The 19,729-nt window shown below is 39.4% G+C and overlaps 1 protein-coding gene across 2 annotated transcripts in view; it reads left to right on the top strand.

Moving 5' to 3' along the window:
* SETBP1 (SET binding protein 1) overlaps window positions 1–19,729 on the top strand; it is a 474,204-nt gene that overhangs the window by 18,300 nt on the left and 436,175 nt on the right. For both annotated transcript variants that reach the window (XM_056824366.1, XM_056824367.1), the window contains exon 2: window positions 3,657–4,294. In XM_056824366.1, the coding sequence (XP_056680344.1) occupies window positions 3,809–4,294 (486 nt within the window). In that variant the 5' untranslated portion in view covers window positions 3,657–3,808. The remainder of the gene's footprint in view (window positions 1–3,656; window positions 4,295–19,729) is intronic.

Here is a 19,729-nt window from a genome sequence, read left to right on the forward strand (position 1 = left end):
CCTCAAATGAGGTCATGAAGAGTCAGAAACAACTGAAATGGCTCAACTACAACTTTCTTTCCTCCCTCCCTTCCTCCCTCCTTCTCTCCCTCCCTCCCTCCCTTCCTTCCTTCCTTCCTTCCTTCCTTCCTTCCTTCCTTCCTTCCTTCCTTCCTTCCTTCCTTCCTTCCTTCCTTCCTTCCTTCCTTCCTTCCTTCCTTCCTTCCTTCCTTCCTTCCTTCCTTCCTTCCTTCCTTCCTTCCTTCCTTCCTTCCTGGATCTGTGATTTAATTCTTAAAGGGAACACTTGAATGAGAACATTTTCTTTACAATAATGTTTGCTCTGGGGGCAGCTAGGTGTCTCAATAGATTGAGAGCCAGACCTGGAGATGGGATGTTCTGGGTTCAGATCTGGTCTCAGACACCTCCTAGCTGTATGGCCCTAGACAATTCACTTAACTTCCACAGCCTAGCTCTTATTGATCTTCTGCCTGGGAACCAATACACAGTATTGATTCTAAGATGGAAGGCAAGGATTAAAAAAGAAAAGAAAAAATGTTTGTTCTGAAGCTTACACTTTTAAGAAATTATATGGGGTACCAAAATTTCAAATGACTTGTCCAGGTCATGTAGTCAGTATATGTTGAGTGAGACTTGGAATCCTGGTCTTCTAGGCTCAGGACCTAGCTCTATCCTGTCCACCAAGGCTGTCACTGAACAGTTCAATTTATGATGGCATCACCTTGATTCAAGTCACCCTTATTCAATATCCAATTTTCAGTGAAGACCCAGCCCATTCCACCCAATTCATTCATTTTATGGTCTTTAGATTTCTATTGTTTTGAATATCATTATGTTTAAACCCTTACCTTCTGGAACTGTGCTAAGTATGGGTTCCAAGGCAGAAGAGGAACAGCAAGCAATGGGGCGAAGTGACTTGCCCAGAGACAACAGCTAGGAAGTGTCTGAGGGCAAATTTGAACCCAGGACCTCCCATCTCTAGGTCTGGTACACTATATGCTTAGCCACCTAGCTGTCCCTCTTTTAAATACTCTTAAAGTGGAAACCACTTGCATGTGGAAAACCTGCTATAACATTGTGCAATGTGGTGTGTAATATCTTAAATCCTATATTGATTTAGTTTCCAGGGATTGCCCATAGTCCGCTCTCATATAGACACTAACCATGACATTATAGGAAGCTCCAGGAATTTAGATGTGGCTTTGAGACTTTTGTGAAATTGGTAGAAGATGCCTTAGAAAACCCCACACATGAAAATAATGTCTTTCAGATGATACTATCCCTGGGGTCAGATAGAAATTATAGATGAGATTGGAAAAGTCCTTAAATGTGAATGAGCTTGGAAATCATAGATTCATAGCATCCAAGAGTTGGAAGAGCCCTGAACCACCATCTAATTCTACCTTGCAACCAAGGCAGGAATCCACTACAACAAAAGCTTCACACTACCCGCAGTACTCCAGAGTGGAACTGAACTGGATTATAATGTAACAGAAGTATTTAACAGGGGGCAGCTGGGTCGCTCAGTGGATTGAGAGCCAGGCCTAGAGATGGGCGGTCCTAGGTTCAAATCTGGCCTCAGACACTTCCCAGCTCTGTGACCCTGGGCAAGTCACTTGACCCCCATTGCCTAGCCCTTACCAATTCTTCTGCCTTGGAGCCAATACACAGTATTGACTCCAAGAAGGAAGGTAAGGGTTTTTATAAAAGAAAAAAAAGAAGTATTTAACAAAGTAAAAATAGAATAGGGAATAGATAATGTTAATGTGTGGTTGTCTAACTCAATATCTGGCCTGTGGTGATCCTTTTGTATGATTTAGTAACCTTTGAGCTTTACACCATTCCTCTACACCTCATTTCTAAGAGATTTCATACCAATTTTAGCTTGAATAATTCCAAGTTAGGGAACTCCCACCCTCTCAGGGCAGCATCCTATTAAACTTATAGATAATTTTGTTCATAGACTTGACCATTCCTTGTAGTGATTGGTACGAAGACTATGTATGCCTTTTTGTCAAGCCAAGATATTTCTAGGAGCCAGGAAGCATTTTGACATCACTGTAGAATTTGGGTAATGATGACCAAGGAAGCTTTCCTATCTGATATCCCCATAAGACCCACGCACAAAAGTGTCTGCTAAGAGTTTTTCATATTTCAGTTGTTTCAGTCATGTCAGACTCTTCATGACTCCATTTGGGGTTTCCTTGGCAAATATATTGACGTGGTTTGACATTCTGTCTCCAATTTATTTTACAGATGAGGAAACTAAGGCAAATAGTGTTAAGGGACTTGCCCAGGGTCACGCGGCTACTAAGTATCTGAGACCAGATTTGAATTCATGAAGATGAGTTTTCCTAGTTACCTACTACTAGTGTGGGGGATGGGTGGAAGCTGAATATCTTTCCTCAGATTTTCAGTGCATGGATGCTTTTCAGGCATAATTATGCATTTCCCTTAGTGTTCAGTCTTTTCCAGGCAAATTTTTAGCCTAAGCCTTAAAGCCTAAGAAACTCATGAGGTAAGAGTGAAAGCTCAATCTTTGCTCTTTTCTAAGATAGTTTAGATGTGACCAGACTCTCAGGTGGGGAGATTTACAAATCTTGAGGTCTTTTCTAGCCTTGTGGCTTTCTAAAACCTCTGCTGAGTAAAATTTTGAATTGGGGTTGGGGGGAGTTTCCAAAATTATGGGTGGGTAAAAAAGCGAAGGCCAAGATATTGGATTAGGGAAATATATGATTTAGCAGAACCATTTTTGGTTTGGACGATACCCCAATTAAAAAAAAATCTCTCTCTCTCTCTCTCTCTCTCTCTCTCTCTCTCTCTCTCTCTCTCTCTCTCTCTCTCTCTCTCTCTCTCTCTGTCTCTGGAGCAAATGAGAGAAGAGAAATTCTGGGTAACTGTCTTTAGCACTGGGTTGTTTATATGTAGTATGGCTTTATTTAGGGAAGGAGGGAAGAGTTAAATAAATATAGTTATTTGTGTCTAAGTACTGCAATGAATAGATGCCTTTCTTTTTAAAAATGGAATATTTGCAACGTATTCCAATAAAAAAATCAACCGCTGTACTATATGGTCAACAATTTCACACTGAACTCTTTTTTTTTCTCTCTCTTTTCTAGCCTAAAATCTAAACTTTACATTGCTTTCAAGGAGGAAGGGGAAAAGGTCAGGTAGAATGTTCTTCCTCCAAATGGAATAGCTTTTGAGAAGGGGAGGTAGAGCTCAGTTAACCAGCCTGTGCACAGTTTGCTGAAGGTCAGGGGGTAGTGTTGGAAGGATTGAACCACATAAATACTTACATTAACCCTGTTACACTTAAAGATCACTTCAACCTTCTCTTTTGTGGAGGTTGGAGTTTCAGCTGTGGCAACATCAATTTCAATGCCAAGCAAGGAATCCTCCACCTTGGGACATCAACTCCTCCCACCTTCCCTTTGAATCTCCTGGCAGTCAGGAAATCAGTAAAAATCAAAATTTGTTCTTTGCTTCCCTCACTCCTCCGGGCTTCTCTGGAGGTGTGGAGGATTCAGTAGAGCTTCCCTAAATCTGTTTTCTAAGGCTTTGCTTAGGTGGGATGGGGTAGGTCTGTTCTTTCTGGAAAGGTCTTGGTATATCATACTTGATATATATACTGACTTTTTATCTCTGTTTCTCAGTTGTAGATCTGATCACTTCTAAACATCTTGACGTGTCTGGACCTCTGGGACTCTGAACACAGAAGCCGGACAGTTCTGTTCCTGGGCCTTCCCTCCCCCTTCCCCTTCCCCTTCCCCCTCCTGAGAACTCCTGTGGGGCTGTTTGGATTGTCATGGAGTCCAGGGAGATTTTAAGCAGCTCCCGTCAAAGGGGGGGTGAGAACGAGTTCCTGTCTGTCACCTCAGCCAAGACCCCAGGCACTTCTGGTTGTCCTGGGGAATCTTTGCTCCCTGCACCAGGAGTTGGGAAAGGGATCCCAGTAGGGGGAGAGCGGATGGAGCCGGAGGAAGAGGATGAGCTGTGCTCTGGACGTGATGTGGATTCCAACTCTAATGCTGACAGCGAGAAGTGGGTGGCAGGAGATGGCCTGGAAGAACAGGAGTTTTCTATCAAGGAGGCTAACTTTACAGAGGGGAGCCTGAAACTTAAGATCCAGACCACTAAGAGGGCTAAGAAGCCACCCAAGAACCTGGAGAACTATATTTGCCCACCTGAGATTAAGATCACCATCAAGCAGTCTGGGGACCAGAAGCTTTCTCGTGCTGGGAAAAATAGCAAAGCTGCCAAGGATGAGGAGAGAAGCCACTCAAAAAAAAAGGTAAGGGCCCATCTGTATCTTCTGCTTCTATATTTTCCCAAATCTGGCCCGCCATTGTTTATGCTCCTTTGAATGGAAACTTCGGAGTTTGTGCAGTTAAGACCTAGTTTTATAAGGCCCTAAAGGGAAAGAAATGAGTTCTCACTTGGTTTGACTTCCTATGTATTTCTCACCCAACTTTTTCCTTGAAAAACAAAGATCTAATGGCACTGTCACCCTGATATCAGAAGGTCTGATAACAGAGTTTCTGCCCCACATACAACAACTAAGTTAGCCTCATGTAATATGTCTTTGATTGCAACTGGAAGTGTGAAGGGCTTCTTCTGATAGAATGGTCAGAATTTAGACAAAGAAACTGGGAAATTTCTGTTCACCAGAATATTTAATTCACTGTGAGGCTGGCGTGATGGAGTTCTGTTCTGGAGAACTGATTTTTTCTGGTTAACTGAGTTGATTTTGATCTTTATTATTGAGAATCAGCCTAAAGATTTTCTGGGCAACAATCTATAACATCATGTCTACTGCCTTAATAATTTTTTTCCTGACTAAGTTTAATCTGGTAAATATAATTATGTATTTGATAAATGATCTTTCAGGGTCTTAGATCATTCTTTTTGAACATCAAGGTGATGATTTCTAGGAATTAAGATAGATATAATGAGAAAGTAGGATGGTCCACTGAGTCGCCTAATGTTCTGACTCTAGGCTATAACTTGAACTTGGGTTTTTAAACTAAATTCTTGGTATGCATTCATTTGCTTGTTTTCCCTTAATGTTCAGCACATGAAAGAAGCCTAGGTTGGATAGTTTCAATTAGGAAGATTCCACTTAATAGAGTTTTTACTTTGCTGAGCATGGAACTGTAGGCGATAGGAGGATATCTGTGAGTAGACAATACTCATGATAGCATAGCCATATGAGCCAAGATAGCCATCCATTTCTTTTTAAAATACTTTTAAAATAACATCTTTGTTTTTATATCACCTGTTTCCCCTAGCATCCTCTCTCCCCCTTACCAGAAAGTTATCTCATATGACAAATAATTTTTATTGCCATCCATTCCTAACTTTGTGGTGTCAGTGTATTTGAAATAAGCCTTTCTGTCAGAGATTTAAAGTACTGTGTAGGTCAAGAGCTCACTCTCTGCCCTTCTCTACCTGTACTTGGAGTCCTTTTTCTCTAGTGATTGAAGATACTAGAAGAGATGTGTCTGACTCAGTTACGTTCTGGGGAGTCTGTTTCCTTTTTTAAAGTTTGGGGAATACCTCTAAGCAATCTTGACCTCATTGGTTCTTTCTTGGTAGCTCTTAATAATATTGATCCTTCCTCTTAGTTAAAAATCACTTATTTCTTCATTATGAACCTTGTATTTCCAATATTTGAGATTGTTACTAGATTTTGCATTTTCAGTTCTTAGAGAACTGGAATAGAAGAATCTTTAACTTTTGTGAATACAAAGGACCCTTGAGGATGATGACTTCATGTCTACAACTTAAGGGTGTTTTTTTTTCCCCTCTTTTATCTGGTCTTTTTGAACATTTTTTGATTGTGTATTTAAAACACACACACACACACACAAATAAAGGGTGTCTCAACCATTTGGAGAACTTTCTAGAATCTTAAATGTCTTCATACAAGGTCTTTTTATAGGGCATATTGGGTATGGGAAGGCTGGGTTGCTCAGTGGATTGAGAGTCAGGCCTAGAGATGGAAGGTCCTGGGTGCAAATCTGTTCTCCACCCTTCCTGGCTATGTGACCCTGGGAAAGTCACTTAGCCCCCCATTGCCCAGCCCTTACCACTCTTCTGCCTTGGAAACAATAAACACTATTGATTCTAAGGTGGAAGGTAAGGATTTCAAAATAATATAAAATAAAGATAAAGTGCATACCTGCTTTGGACTTGATTTCATGATAATGGCAACGTGTACCACTGACTGGGAAAGAAGGCAAAACTACTTTGTAGTAATATCTATTAAGTTACATACTGCTGTGGGGAAGGTAGAGATCTTACAAATAAATGACTCCATCTATTTCTCTTCATTCTTGACTGGAATGGAAGGATTTGAATAGCTGCACACCAGACAGTTGTGGATAAAGAAATCCTAGTTTTATGTCCCCCCAAAATAAAAGGATTAATTGTGATTTAGTAGAGCACTTCTCCTACCTTCCTTAAAGCCAAAAGAATTGCCCCCAGGATTCCGTTCTGCCTGTTGGAATGCCTCAGAGTACCACAGGCTGCCCCTTGGAATCCATGCCTTGGGACTGATTCCAATGATGACAAGTGCCAACAAGTGCTGCGTGGCATACATTCGCATATGCCAGCCTTCAGCCAAACCAATCACACCCATGGAGCTGGGCGCCCTCCTCTAGGTGCTGGTGCATCTTAATTGAATCTAGGATGAACTCCCTTATCTGCAGTACATTGTGCTCATTCTGATGTGTGACCAGACAAATGAGGGCATCCGCACTTAGCAGGGACTGAAGGGAAGGAGGAACATCAGGAACTTAGTGCAAAATGCTGGATTGAGTCAGCATCAGGGCAAGAGCTTCTCACACATGCTATAGGGTCCTTTGGGGTTTGAATCTTATTGTGCTTTTCAATCTGACTTTTTTCTCTTCTTTCTGTCCCTGAATTTTCTGATTCCTTGGGAAGGTAAAGCCTAGAAACAGTTGATAGGGTTGTCAGTGGGGTGGGTGAGCTGCTGATCTGGTTTCTCTAACATTGTTAACAAGTCTACTTGGAGAGTATTTAGAGCCTTTTCTGTGTGAGTTTGCTTAGGCAATAGGCCCAGTGTTACCATTAGACATTTTTCATCGGTATGCTTTGAAAATATGAATTTGAAAACAAAGCAAAACAAAGCAAAACTGGAGGAGGTGAGCTGGAACTATATTGAATCTTGAAAAGGTAGAAATATTAACTGATATTTATGAATTAAAAGGTCAAATTTTATTTTTCTATAAAATTTCAGAATGTTACTTCTTCATATAGGGAGAGCAGGGTTTCTTTAAACAGTTGAAAGCATGTTTTTTTCCTCCTACAACCTTTCTTTAGACTCAGATCCATAACATATTGGTCTTTTGCACAGAGACTTGTTTATACCCCATAGCCCTGATTGACTCATGAGGTTCAGGCTTATAATCAATCAGTTCTAAAGCCAACTCCTCAAAAAAAGATTGTTTTTTTTTTTTCAGGGACAGAATTGATTCGTTAATTTTGTTAAAATGGACAACTTACTGTAGTGTCATTACTGAATTTAGAGTTGGTTATAGGACCTGAGTTCAAAATCTGATTGTGTGCTATTAACTTGGGCAAGTTTTAACCTTCTTGGGCCTCATTTATAAAATGAGGGTATGGGTTAAAATAAGCTCTGCCCTTCCAGTTCTCAGTCTGTGATTCCACAGTACTTAGAGACAACCAAAGTTACAAATGATTTGCTGTTGCTTTGATTCAATTAAAAGAAGACTCTAGAAATATAAATGACATATCTCTTGGTTGATTGACAGGCCATATATGTTCTCCCAATTCTGTCCATTAAAGGAGTAAAGGTATGTTTTTCTTTAGAGCTTCCTGGAAGCTTCTCACATAAGCTATTGGGTCCTTTGGGGCTTGATTCTTACTGTGTTTTTCAATCTGCCTTTTTTTTTTTCTTTCTGTGCTTCAAACAGATTTATACTTAACTATAGGTGGTTGGTAGGGGAAAGAGATGGGAGAAAGGGAATGCAGAGAAGGGAGGAGGAAGTGATGATCTTATATTTTTCAAGAAGTGCCTTTTGCCCAGAAAAATATTTGCTGCTCCCCCATACACCCCATATCCACACATATACACACTTGTTGCTCAGAATCAGAAATTATTTAGCCAAAGGACAAAGTCTTTTATTCTAGTTAGAGATGACTGATCAATCTCTTGGGATTGGGAGAGAGACACAGTGACTTCCATTCATTTGAGTCAGTACTGTAACAGATCTCTGATCACATCTATTCCCTTCAATGGTGCCTTTGCCATCCATCCATGCCTCCTCCTCATCCTTTGCAGCTCTTGTCCTTGTCTTTCTTTGAATATTCCAGAGAGTAACTAAAGAATTATTGTGCTGGCCATCCTTCTCTAGGTTTAAGAAAAAAATTCAGAGATGTCAGTGCAGCCCTCATCTTAGTCTTTTTGTCATTTTTTCTTCTTCCTCCATGATCTGTAGCTGACCTTCCTCTTTTTCTAAAAATCAGTCAATAAATACTCATGAAGTGGCTTCTAGGTGTCAAATACTGTACTAAGTGCTAGGGATACAAAGGAAGACAGAAAACTCTAGGAGCTCACACTCTGATGGGGAAGAAAATTTGCAAACAAATAAGTACTGAGGATAAAGCAGAAATAATTTAATTGAAAGAGAAAAGGCACTAGAATTAAGGGGGATCAAAAAGACTTCCTGTTGAAGGTGGATTTTACAAATATTCATACTCAGTTATAAATGACAATGTTAAAATCTTTTGGTAAGAACTGGTGAAGGAAGGAAACAAGAATTTATAAAATTTCTATTTTGTGCCAGGCCTGTTCTAAATACTTTACAATATGACCTCATTTGATCCTCACAACTACCCTGTGAGGTAGAGCTATTATTATCCTCATTTTACAATTAAAGAAACTGAGGCAGGTTAAGAAGTTTGAACAGGGTCATGCAAGTAGTGTCTAAATATGGAATTGAACTCAAGACTTAATGACTAAAAACATGGAGGGGCTTCAAGGGCTCAAAACCCATAACATAAAAAGATACTTCAAGAAGTCAAAACATTCTAGCTCTAGCACTAGAGGGACCACAGAGGACACATAGTCCCACTCTCAAATTTTACAGATGAGGAAACTAAGATTCAAGTAGGTTAAGTGACTTCTCAAGGGTCACAGAAGGCAGTTTTTGAATGCTGTTCTCCTGATTATTGTATCTACACGACTCTTCTCTGAATCAGTCTCCAGATAAGGTACTTTTCATAAATTCAGTTTTAGACTCTGTGGATTTGGTTACCTCCTAGGAGACTAGTTAGTGTTAGACCTTCTTGGGGTAGATGATGAAATATTCCAAGACACTTCAAGCCACCTTCATTTATAGAAGTCTTCTCCCTGAATCCCCTGGAATGCTTGCCAAAGTATTAATACAAATAATGCAAAGTATAATACTGCAAAAACTCAGAAGTCACTTTACTGACATTTTGACATCAGAAATCTGGGCAGTGCCAGCAGGGTCCAGAGAGGCTTTCAAATGGATCTAATTTATCTTGAGAGTTCGGTTGGCAGTCATATCATAGCCTATTCTGGTTTGAGATGGGTCAGAAGCTGCAAAGATTCCGTGGGAGCCTATAGAAATATGGCCATGTGTTAGATGAAAATGATTGGTTCTAGGCCTGCCTCTGTCACCAATTTATAGGAATGTGGTAATGAGTGTAGCATGTAGGGGAATAAGGCTGGGGAATCACTGAAAGTTCTTGAGCAGGATAGTGAGGTGGGTCAAGTCAGATTTTAGGAAGACTCAGGTGGTCGTGGTGTGCAGGTTAGGTTGAAAGGAAAAAGGCAGGAAGTATGGAAACCATTAGGGGATTATTGCATTCATGGGGGCTAGGAGATGATTAAGACCTAGTCGAGAGCCACGACTGATCAGTAGGAACCAGAGAGACACATTTCTCTTCCTTTTGGTGTTGTACAACCATACCTCCTTCTGGTTTTCAGTTGTTTCCTTGGGTGTGTTAGTAAATGTTTAACACTTGTCACTGGGGGGGGGGGAGAGATCTATGCATGAAACACTTTTAAATTTAATCTGTATCATTGGCATTTTCTCTATCACTTTCTTAAGTCTGGACAATTAACAAAACAATAAATTAAGCCCTGATGTATAGCACTTGCCAATTTCTAAGGTATAAATGCTCACACAGAAATGTTAACAATAGGGTCTCTTGAAATGCTTTGAGCTGGCTCCTGCACACCTCTAGTTTCCCCCTAGTTTTCTGGATTTCTCAGGGTCCATTTCCTTTGACCTTATCCCCCCAGACACACACATATGCACACACATATGTATGTGTATACATATGTATGTCAGATGTTTGTGTCCCAATGCTTCTCTGAGAATTCCTAGCCTTCTCTGTTTTGTCTCTGTGGTCATCTTGTTCAACCTCTGCCTGAAGCACTTTTCTTTCATCAAATGCAAACAGACACACACAGCGAGATAAATATATACTCATCCCTTGGCTGGGAGCATCTATCGACTCAAATCTTTAGGGAGGCATCACATGGATTCTTTGAATCCCTGTGAGTGTAAGCTTCTTTCTCCCCAGGACCCTTTAGCCTATTCCCTATTTGGATGCAGCTCTCACTATCATTTCTCTGTAAGATGCTGGTTTTCTTCTTTTATTTTTTTTTCTCCCCAGAGGATTTCTCTTTTTCCTCAGTTTTGTATTTCTTGAACTGTGTCTCCCATCTAGTCCCACTTAGAGTGATTGGGAAGTTTCACTTTTTTCATTCTCTTATACTTAAAATGACAAATCATCCTACAGAGTAGGAATGGCCTTACAGGGGAAAAATGTTTCTAATGGGTAACCTAATATAATGGAAACAGCTCTGGATTAGAAACCAGAAGATAAATTCCCTATCCTAGACTAGGGACAGTGAGTCCCAACATATTTTTTGTGTTCAGTCTTTGCAGATGTGTCTGACTCTTCATGATGCCATTTGAGGTTTCTTGGCAAAGACACTGGAGTGGTTTGCCATTTCCTTCTCCAGTTCATTTTCAGATAAAGAAACTAAGGCCAACGACTTGTCCATCTACCTACCAAGAGTCTGAGGATGGATTTGAATTCAAGTCTTCCTGACTCTAGGCCTTGGAATTCTATATCTAGCTACCTTGAGTAGATATCTGGCCAAAGATGAATTGCCCTTCCTAGGTCTCAGTTTTGTTTTGTTTTGTTTTTTTTTGGTCTGTAAGAAAGTAGAATGGGAAAAGGTATTGAAGTAATACCATTTGTAACATCGACAATTTCGAGCATTTTCTGATTCTGTACATATGGAGCAAATATTTCTTGTTTTGATGTTATTGTCCCCTTGTCCAAAAGGTCAGTGACTAGTTATTGTTAAGAATCAAATAGTAGTAGAAAAGTTCCTGATGGTGCCCACATTTGAGGAGTCTTTGCCATCAAGTTGCTTAATTGATAAGGAGATTTAGAATCTAGCTTTCTTCATTTCTACGTATGCCACTGCCCTGTAATGAATCAATAAATATTTATTAAGCTCCTTCTATATATCCAGCACTGTGCTAGGCACTGGGGGATACAATGGGAAAAATGAAAAAAAGCTCTATTCTTGCAGAACTTGTATTCCATGTGGAAATTCATTTTGGAGAAGTTCTTGGGGCCTGGACACCTCCCTTTTGCTATATAGACAGGCTAAGACAGTTTTATTGGTGCCCTAAGGGTTGGGAGAGATCCATGGTAGAATAGGCAGAGGAGAGGATGGACCCATGCAGGGCCTGACCTTCTGTGCAACTTTTTTCAGAAGAGTACTAGACCTTCTGTTTGAACCTACAACAATACCGTTTTTGTAGCCAAAGTAGAAACTATTAATTCCATGTTTTTATTTCTCCAGAGACTTTTTTTTTAATTAATGAAGAACCCAAGTTGCCCCATTCCTTTCTGAGCCCTGGTTCATTTGCATAAAATTACCTCTGGGCCTTAAAGCAAATAGTCAGTCCTTTGCAAAACAAACATCTCTCCTATGAAAAAGAGGTTCATTTCCCTTGCTATAGAGGGGCTATTTGGATGGTACTTAATACTCCTTCAAAGTCCAGCTGAAATCCCACTTTCAATTGGAAGGCTTCATCTCAAGCTCATCTTGGTGCAGGAAAACAGTAGATTTGGAATCAGGAGACCTAGATTCACATTCCATCTCTGTAATTTACCAATTATATGAGTTTGGCCAAGTTACAACCTGTCTGTACCTCATTTTTCTTATTAGTGAAAGGAGTTAGGCATCATGTCCTGTAAGCTTCCTCCTCACTCTAAATTTGTGAATATCTCCAGCCACCAGTTGCTTCTGTTTCCTCTTAGGTGCTTCAAACTTATTATCTACATCACTCTTTAATGGTGCATATTCTTAGGATCATAGGATGTAGAGATAAAAGGGACCTTCAAGTTCTTCTTGTTTGAATCTTAGACAGGAGAAATGACTTGCCCAGAGTCATCAAGGCAGTAAGAGACAGAATCACGTAAATGTGAGCCTAGATCCCCTGCTGAATGCCTAATCTTCCTTTAAAGCCCAACCTCAATGTTTCTTCTTCCATTAAACTTCCCCTAATCTTCCTGTGAAGTAATGACCTCTAGTCTCATATAATCTTCTTTTTTTGTACCTCTTGAATGCACATATCAAATAATATTGCATATTAAAATTTCCCTCTGGGCCTTATCAACTTATTAGGTTCTATCTCCATAAAGGCAGAAACTGCCATCAAAGTGTTGTATACATATGTAGATATTTCATTTTTTTTTCTGGAATAGAATGAATGAATGAATCCAAATCCAGTGCTTATTCCACTCCATTACCCCATCTCATATTGTTATTTAATGGTTTTGTTTGTGGATGTTTTATCCATCTAAGGAGATTGCAATCTCCCTCTTTATACTTATTTTTTGATAGATAACTCAGCTTAGAGCAGTTATGGGCTCAAACTAGTTACTCACTGAATTGTAGTTGTTGTTGTTCAGTCATTCAGTTCTGTCTGACTCCTCATGACCTCATGGACCATAGTTACCAATGAAGTTTTCTTGGCAAGGATTCTAGAGTGGTTTACCATTTTCTTCTCCAGAGAATCCTTTTGGTACTTTTTCACTGAGTAGCTTGTTGTATTGAGACCCAGTTTTGATCATTAGCTTTTATTCCCTTAAAAACAATCTCCTACTTTAACTTTTTGAATCACCTTGTTTGGTTGTATTGGATGAGGATAAGTCAAGTTATTTTTCCCCCAACCCTAGTTCTTCTATCTTTCTGTAGAACAAAGGTTGTTCATTTGTGTAGGGGGAAAACACTGATTGACATGCTTGATCTATTTAGAGATTGTTCATCCATGAACATGAAGTTATCCATGATCACTTATCTACCAACTGAGAACATTTATCTAAAACTGAGAACAAAAGATGACTCAAATTGAAAGTTACAAAATTATGTTGCAGGAACCATGTACTGCGACTGAGTTGAAATCTGGTTTTGCCAGCTAGCAGCTGTCATTCTTTTATTGTTTGAATAGGATATCCCCCCCCCCCCACCATTCTTTTTCAACATTTTTTTCATTTACTGGCTCAAAAGGCAATTATATTGAAGCTTCCTGTTGGACCTCAATTATATTTTTTAAATGTGAATGAATAAATTACTCTTTCCTCTCTTCCACTCCTAACTTCTTGGGATCCTGTACCTTTAAGTTAGAAGCTTTCTGTCTTCAAAACACAATGCAGAATGGTCGCACAAGCTGCCTTGCATGTTTATTAGACACAAGTGGCTTTGGTCAGGAAGTAATTGGAACCGGTTAGGGGCAGCTGGGGCAGAGAGCAAAGGAATTCAGCTCAGTAGTTCAGAGATATTGCCTTAGTAGACTTGATTCAGCCATCAGACTTCACTAAATTTAGAAAATGAAAGCCTGGTATGGAAATCATGAGAAAAATTGGGTAATAAGTTGGAAAGAAAATGAGAAATTTTTTTTATTCTATCAATCTATCTATTAATTTTTATAATTAGACCTGATTTGCCCAACTAAGAAATTGTTTTTATTAAATATATTTGACTTCTCTTGTCATCAAATGATAGACATATGTGTAACTTGGAAAAAAAAAGACTTTTAGACAGATGAATGCAAGATGAATAGGTGGCCACAGATACTCAGAGAAGGCAACCTTAGGCAGGAAGGCAAAACAGAGGGTACACTTGTATGAGAAAGATAAATTCTTTGGTACCCTCAGGAGACTGATGCATCCGAGAATAAATAGCTGAACACTCAAATTCTCATGGGTACCTCACACATGTGTAAATGCTCTGGCACATTAAGATACACAAAACTGTACAGCATATAAAATTACAGAATGATGTGCTGAACTTCTGTAGAAGTGTCTTTGCTGTCAATGTAATCAGCCAGAGGTTGGATATAACACCTGTCAGAGAAGCTGTTAAAAAGCTTCTGCTTTTGGGTGGGAGGTCAAACTAGAAAAACATGAAGTTCCTTTCCAACTCGGCGATTCTGTAATTCCAAGGTGGTTCATATTTTTGGAAGATGACTCCCAAGATGCTATCAGTTTAGTGTTTCCTTAAAAGGCCTTGGTTTCTTTTCAATTTACTGTGCTTCTTTTAGGCAGTGCCCTCCTCATCCCTTGGCCTTTAGCCTGGGACCTCACCAGAACAAACAGTGGAGGTTTTTATTTACTTTGAAAAGTCTAAGTGTTCCTACTTTCTTGGCTGGCCCAGGAAGCTTTTTGATAACCATCGTTGGTATCAAATGCAGGTTGCCTGATGGTGTTTTGTAAAGCTTGTGTTTCCTCTTAGACTTTATTCTTTGCCTTGCACAGGATTCCTGTGGCTTTCACAGTATGGGCTAGGACTAGCTGTGGTATTCTTTTCTCTGGGTGGAGAGAGAATTGTGAAGGGCATGTCCATGGCCATTCCTCAGCTCTTTGCCGATGGGAATGTCTCCTTGCGGATAGCTCCTTGCCTAACACTTGGTGGTTTATGCCAGGCTACTTAACTTAATTGGTTATAGCTTGGTGTTAATGAGGCCAAAGTCTCAGGTTCTTTCCCCAGGTGGGCCAATTACCCTGCCTGCTGTAACTTCCATGGACTGGTCTTAGGTCTGCTTCTGGGAGCTCGAGAGAATGATTCTGCTTTCTCCTACACTTGACAGGTGTTCAGATATTTAAAGAGAGCACGCAAAGTGTTTTCACTAGGGTACTCTCCTCAGGTCTGTCTCTTGTGGGTCGGCTTCCCACCTCTCAGCTTCATGCTTTCCTCTGGGCCTCATCTAGTTTGTCTTCTTTAAATGTGGTGCCAAGAGGAGTCTACAGTATCCCAGGTGTTGTTGGATGAATGCAGAGTCTGGACAGATTACTGCTTCCCATGCTGAGGGCACATTAAATACTATGCCAGGCCATGCCATCCCACATAATATCAAACCACGTGCCATACTACACACTATACATATATGTATATATCACATGTGTCTATAGGTATAGACACATGTACATGCTCATATATGTGTATCACTATATATAGTATAGTATGATTTCATATATTATACAATATAGACTATATTATCTATAGTATATGCTCAAGTATAGGATATTATAGCATAATACATAATGTAGTATATCTATATATACTTGAGAAAGTTTATACTACATTATATAGTTTAGTACATATTGTATAATATATGCAACTATAAATAACATAGAATATATAGTAATATATACATGTAAGTGTGTGTGTGTGTATATATATATATATATATATATATATATATAAAGAGAGGGGGGGGGAAAGAGGAAGGGAGGGAGAAGGAGAAACAGAGAAACAGAGAGAGGGAAAGAGAGAGAGAGAGAGACAGAGAGAGAGAGAGAGAGAGAGCAAGAGAGAGCGCACATTCCTTTCCTTTCCCTCATAAACATCATGAAAATGGTTTATATTAAACTTATGGCCAATGAAAATCCCAAGATCACGTTAACTATGGGTCTCTGCCATCCTGGTCTTGTGCAATTGATTATTTTTTACCCTAAATTCAAAAGTGTATATTTGTTTACACTACATTTCTAATCAAAATATAATTTAGCTGTGGGATTGAAAGCCAAGTATGAGGTCAGGGACCAGGGAGCATGGAGAAGTTGGAGGGAGAGGTCAAACAGTGAGTCAGGGCTGAGCCAAACAGAACAGGACAGTAGGTACCAGCCACCTTAGAGAGAAAAAAGCAGCTTGAAACAGGGCTGTTCATGTTTCAGACTTGGAGACATCTCATATCCTTCCTTGCAGAACCTGGTCAGACTAGGATCTGGGTGTGGGATTTGGCAGGTTAAAAAAAAGAGTGTGGGTCAGAAATAAGACCACATGGTGATACCTAGGAGTAAACCTACATTCTCTGACAGAGGTTGAGGGGCAGAGTTCTTACTTGGAAATTCTTCCTTTCAGATGCTCTACACAAGTGAGCAATGATACCTTATAGGAATTAAGGTCATTCTAGCAGCAGAAATTCAGCATAAGAGTTTACAAATCAGTCTTTTTTTCTACTGTAGAATACAGGAGCAAGTTAAAAATAAACCACTGGGAGAGGGGGTGGAGGGCAGGGAAACTCATACCAAATATGAGAAGGAGGTTGGAACTTTCCTTTTAAATCAATAGGATCATAACATTTTAAAGATTTTCTTTTTTTAAAAACACACCATTCTTGTCAAAATAATTTAAGGAAAGAATGAGTATATAATCAAATGCTCAAATGAACATAATTAAGTATCAAGACTTATGGGACAGACATTAAGGTCAGGTACTAGAAAGATTGTGTTTGGCAGGAATTTGTAGGGAAGGAGTGCTGAAAACTGTAGAATTATAACTGGATCTGGAGAAGAGTCCTGCGACTAGTAGGCACTTGATAGCAGAGTGGATAGAAAGTTGGCCTTAAAACCAGAAAAATTAAGGTTCAAGATCTGCCTCAGAAACATGTGTGACTTGGGGTAATTCACTTAAACTCTCAGTGCTCTGGGCAGCTCTTTAAGAGAAAGATACTGCCATTGGTAGAAGGAGCATCTTTCATCTGTGAGCTTCCTTTTACCAGTGAACTCAATACTAATGAAATCATAGGCCCAGATCTTGTCATTCCTCTTCTTCCTTTATCTTCTTCTCTTTCTCCTTCTTCTCCTTCTCTTCCTCCTCTTTCTCCCCCTTCTCCTTTTTCTTCTTCCTCCTCCTCCTCCTCCTCTCTTCCTTTAAAAATACAAAGCACCATCTTAATGTCAAGCTTCATTTTTATGTTCCTAAATAGCTTTTAAGTTCCACAAGAACAGGAATTTTTAAAATTTCTTCATAAAACTAATTTCACTTATTCCTTCTAGTAGCTAGTGTAGACATAAACATACTTATTTCTTTATGCTAACAGAAATACAGCAATGTTAAAAATGAAACAAAACAAAACAGAAATAACCCATCCCAGATAAAACCTCTTCCTACATCAGTACTATTGTGCCTCTACAGTACCTCTCACTTTTGCATTGGCATCTGTAAACTATCAGAAATATTTTTTCTCAATCCAATTTTCTTCTGCACCTGAGTGCAATGGATTCTATTCAGGTCATTGTGCATCTTTTAGTCCTCAAGGAGTTTATAGTCTAATCTTGGAGACAGAATGTATACCCAAATCATTTGAAAAACCATACCAGACAGGATATATTGAAGTGCCCAGATGTGTTGGACAGATGAAGAGTGCAATTGGTAGCTATTAGTCATGAACATGTGGATAGAGAATTCCAGATTAGGTTGTCCCAGAATCATTTCCTTAAGAAAGGAGTTGTTTAGTTTATATTACCTGACAGATACATCTTTATGAGGTACCACTAATTGCTGAGGAGTGAACTTGAGGATTTTGGTTTCATTCTGGGACTAGAAAATTCTTAAGTTTTAGTGGAGTCAAGCAGAGAAAAACTACCACTCTGGATTTCTGGATTTCCATTTTCCCTTGAACATTTAGGTTTGAGAAAGATTTCCTTCAATCAATAATAAACATTTACTGAATACCTTCCTAGTATAAAGCACTAAGACATGAAGACCTTTTCTCTAACCTCAGGGGGTTTCTGTCTAGTTGGGAAGATAAGGCAGGAGTAGTTCAGTCGTTTCAGTCCTGTTAGATACTCCATGACCCCATTTAAGTTTTCTTTTTCCTTTTTTTCTTTTTTAATTGTTTTTCTCTATATTTTCTTTTTCTTAATTGAACATTTTTATTTAATTGATTGATTTAGAATATCTTTCCATGGTTACATGGTTCATGTTCTTTCCTTCCCGTCCTCCTATCCCCCTCCCATAGCCAACGAGCAATTCCACTGGGTTTTATATGTGTCATTGATCAAGACCTATTTCCATATTATTTATGTTTGCACTAGGGTGATAGTTTAGACTTTACATCCCCAATTATATCCCCATTGGCCCATGTGATCAAGCAGTTGTTTTTATTCTGTGTTTCTGCTCCCACAGTTCTTCCTCTGAATGTGGATAGTGTTCTTTCTCGTAGATCCATTTAGAATTTTCTTGTCAAAGACACTAGAATGGTTTGCTAGTTCCTTCACCAACTCATTTAATAAATGATGAAACTGAGGCAAACAAGGTGACATGAGTTGCTCAGAATCATACAGTTACTAAGTTTCTGACACCAGATTTGAAGCTAAATCTTCCCGACGTTAGGGCTGGCACTATCTCTATTACCTAAGTATAAATATACATATGCTAGATACCCAGTGGATAATTTGGAGGCTACTGCAACAAGCATCCAGACTAGTAAGATCTAGCTTCACCTGGATTGTGAGAGTAGGCCTTACAAAGAAGTCAGAGCAGAACCAGATCTTGCTTGATGAATGGATTCAAGGGCAGAGGATGCTCAGTCATGTTGGGGGCAGGAATAAAAAAAATGATAGAGACTATTGAACAGTTCTCTCTGGTTAGACAAATAGGAACTGACTGTGGATTAGTGAAGATCACACAACCTCATCTTCTGGACATGGATAGAGCAGGAAAAATGGGTTAGTTCAAATGGCCTCTAGGTAGCACCACAGTGTCCAGAGCACTGGATCTGAATTCAGGAAGACCTGAGTTCAAATTTGGAATCAGACATTTACTAGTTGTGTGACCCTGAACAAGCCACTATCCCAATCTCCTCATCTATAATATGGGAAGCAATAATGGCATCTAGTTCACAGAGTTCTTACAAAGATCAAATGAGAGAATATTTAAAAAGAATTCCTTCTATGTATGAATTTAACTATCATCATCGTCATCATCGTCATTATTCATCTCTGGCAAAGTAGAGGCTACTCTTCTCCACTGATGCTCTCATGTCTAGTTCCTTTTCTTTTAGTCTTTTAGGGCCCTTTCCCTACAAGCAAATCCTCAGCAGGCCTTCAGCAGCAGCGAAGCTTGACGAAAAATGGTCTTGTACCAGCGCATTTCAAAGTGTGATTTTTATCCTTAACCATAACTTAATCTGGGAGTGACATCCAAGGTGCCTTGGGACTCTCTGGATTCTAATGAGAATTTTTCTATTGAGGAAAGGGCTCATCTCAAGGTAAGATTGTGTAAAGCCCCTCATTTTATAGGACTGACATTTATAATGCCAAAAAGTAAAACTGGACCTAAGACTGAGAGATGCAGGTTCTGGAGCTGGCTCCTGCTCTAATACTCTTAGAC

Source organism: Monodelphis domestica, chromosome 3, assembly GCF_027887165.1.
Source record: "Monodelphis domestica isolate mMonDom1 chromosome 3, mMonDom1.pri, whole genome shotgun sequence".
Taxonomy (NCBI): domain Eukaryota; kingdom Metazoa; phylum Chordata; class Mammalia; order Didelphimorphia; family Didelphidae; genus Monodelphis; species Monodelphis domestica.